The sequence below is a fragment of the Mizuhopecten yessoensis genome, unplaced genomic scaffold, assembly GCF_002113885.1.
Source record: "Mizuhopecten yessoensis strain PY_sf001 unplaced genomic scaffold, ASM211388v2 scaffold716307, whole genome shotgun sequence".
NCBI lineage: Eukaryota > Metazoa > Mollusca > Bivalvia > Pectinida > Pectinidae > Mizuhopecten > Mizuhopecten yessoensis.
The window spans coordinates 655,006-658,081 of NW_018480051.1; the positions used below are offsets into that span (position 1 = coordinate 655,006).

The 3,076-nt window shown below is 36.9% G+C and overlaps 1 protein-coding gene across 1 annotated transcript in view; it reads right to left on the bottom strand.

Moving 5' to 3' along the window:
• LOC110442873 overlaps positions 1-2,786 on the bottom strand; it is a 23,243-nt gene extending 20,457 nt beyond the window's left edge. Inside the window, exons 1-2 of the mRNA XM_021486716.1 lie at positions 2,776-2,786; positions 916-2,451 (exon numbers count right to left, since the gene is read on the bottom strand). Coding sequence (XP_021342391.1) covers positions 916-2,451; positions 2,776-2,786 — 1,547 coding nt within the window. The remainder of the gene's footprint in view (positions 1-915; positions 2,452-2,775) is intronic.
• Positions 2,787-3,076: the final 290 nt, after the last annotated feature.

The following is a 3,076-nucleotide window of genomic DNA, read 5'->3' on the forward strand; positions in this document are numbered from 1 at the left end:
AACTGATGCCGACTTTATAGTGCTACCTCACTGAAACATACTGCCGAAGACACCCAGCAGGACGCCCCACCCGGTCACATTATACTGACAACGGGCGAACCAGTCGTCCCACTCCTAATTTGCTGAGCGTTAAGCAGGAGTAGAAACTACCATTTTTAAAGACTTTGGTATGTCTCGGCCAGGGGACAGAACCCAAAGCCTTCCTCACAGGGGCGAACGCTCAACAAATGGCCAAAAGTGAGGCATTGTCAAGGGAGACATTAGGAAGAGGAAAGTTATTTAGAAAGGAGAGAAGAGAAAAGGTCCCAAATTTAGTCGCCTCTTACGATCATGCAATTGGGGGCAGCAGGTACAATTCTTACGCCCTACCTGCAGGGATCAAAAAAAGCCAAGGAAAACTGAAACAAAAATATTGCTTTGATAAATTTTATTGGCAAAAGTTATATCACTTTTTTAGTGAAATTTATAATCATTTGGTTTTTTTTTTTAAACAAGAGTTAAAAATAATTTTCTTACTAACCAACTCAAATGAACAAGAGGCCCAAGGGCCTTAGCGGTCACCTGAGTTATATCATAGGTACTGGTAGCTTTATTTTATTGTTAGATATATATATAGATACACTGTACTTATCAAATGTCAAACCTGCATACAATGTACATGTATTTGATTAGCAGGGTTAATTGGACGTAGTAAACCACCTGATTTTTAAAATACTGGCACTTGTATATTAATTTCAAGAGACATGATAGAGTGGAATACCTCTTTTGACCCTTTCAAAAAATATTTCTGGCAACATGCCGCGTAAATAAAATAGTCTCAAAAATGGAAGCATGTTTTCTTTCCAAAAGTTGTCTTGAGATTCAATTCTCTGAAAATGTACATCTTTTTTAGTCCAGACAACAAAGTCTGTCCACCTCTGTTCACAAATGGCCATTTGGTGTTGTATTTGATACATGTAGTTATGTGTTGCTTTTAATTTCAAATCATTGTCTTCAAGATTACAAAAAAATGCTGGATCTTTAGCACAGTCCAATGGTGACATTCTTCTCAACAGCTTTGTAGCACCACCACTGTCAGATCCATATGGACATTTCACCTCCACAATTCCAGTACCACATTTGCTACAAGTAACCAAGCTATCCACACTTGCCCCAAGATATGGAAATTTAGGATTTACAACTAATCCCCTGTCATCTAATTCAACGTTTCCACCACAAAACTTTGAATGTTTTTTCCTGTAGTCCTTCAGGGCCTGCCGTTCATATTTTCTTCCATGCTGAAGGCTCTTCACAGTGCTTGGTGGAGGATTATACCCTCTCAAAGTTTTAACAAGATTGTCAGGTTGTGTTTTCTTTCTTTTGGATACATTTCCCATGTTGGAAGCTGTGATCAGCACAGTTCTTGCATCTGCCCAGTTTTTATTTAAACTCTGTCCTCTGGTTCCAACTTCTAAATTATCTATAATATCTGTATTTAAATTCAGTTTGTTAAAAAATTCTAAAAATGCTGTCTTACATTCATCAGAGTCAAGATCCACAAAATCTGCATACGAAAAAGTTGGTTCAAAAATCTTCAAAAATGAAGAAATGTCTGTTGGTTGAGATTTAAGTGTTTTATACAGTACACATCCTGGGTTTACAACTTCAAGACCTTCAAGTAAATCATTCAAAAAAATGTCCGGGTCATTGCAGGCTGATGCTTGGAATGTGTCAGGGTAAGGACGCAACTTTTCCGTGTCTACGTTTGTTGAGAACCTAACTTCATGAACACGTTTTGGGCTTGGTTTTCTTTGAATGGGTCTAGGTCTATCCCATCTGCACTCCTGAGATGTGCATGCATTTTTCATTTTCACAAGTGTGAACAACAAACCTCCAACGTGTGCACAAAGCCCTGCCTCTCCAGCTTTACAGTCACAATATGCAGTCATTATATGTCCTGTTGACTTGGTGATACATACATTTAGACTGTACAGATTTGCTGTCTGACCAGTATTACCCACATGCACAATATTTCTTATAGATGGCTTACACTTCGCTTTTACGTAACAAACTTCCGATTCTACAGACACATTATGATACGCAATGTCACACAAAAAGTTTTCTGCACAAAACTTCCTAGCTTTCTTAAGATGTCGTTGAAATCGTGCACGTTTTCCAGATGTAGGATTGGTTTGATATAAGAAATAATTTTCAATGTCTTTGTCACTGATATCTGGTAAATTATCATTTGAGACGGTTGTCCACGAACTGTCCAGTTTAGAGAAATCTGTATGCATTCTCTGGCTCATTTCTAAGTCGCTATCGATGACACTTGAGTCTGTATCCAATAGATTCTGGTATGCACGAAAAACACGCTTTACAAGCACATCTTTTGAGCCACTTTTTTTCAACCCATGATCTTCCAACCAACCTTTCAGTTTTTTCACAGTCCATTTTTTCATTCCATCATAACTGAAATGAAGTTTTAAATATATATGTTCTATACAGTAACTTCCATATTAGATACAGAACAAAGCTAACAGAAACTGTCCAGTAAAAACGTAATAAAAACATTGACATTTGAGTTTCAATAACGTTTTCTTGCGCTATTTGAACTTAAAAACTAATTATCTGTAGACAAAAAATGGTGTATGGCTATCTATTCTAAGACTACATCATTGTTATAACTAATTTGCAAAAGTGATCCGATTTGGGAAGTGATCCGATTTGGGTACTGCCACCTTACTGTAACGGTAAAATGCGTTATCTTGTCATAATATATCGTCTACAACTTACCATGTTGTCATCTAGCGTATATTAGTGTTGAGAAATTTTAATTTTTACATAGATCTCGTATCATTAAACTGATGATTTTTTAGTGAAATTCGCTCTAAAATCGTGTTGTCCTGTGAAACGGAGCGAACTCCCCGGAAGTGAAATTGAGTGCAAACTAATGTCCGGAACGTATGCATAAAAATATCCGAAACGTGATAGCGGAACCGTGCCATTCACTCCTTTTTACATAAATTTCCATTTAAAATCCTTAAATTTCTGACAACCTATATTTTCTTTGTGGCAGAAAATGTTCTTTACTTTA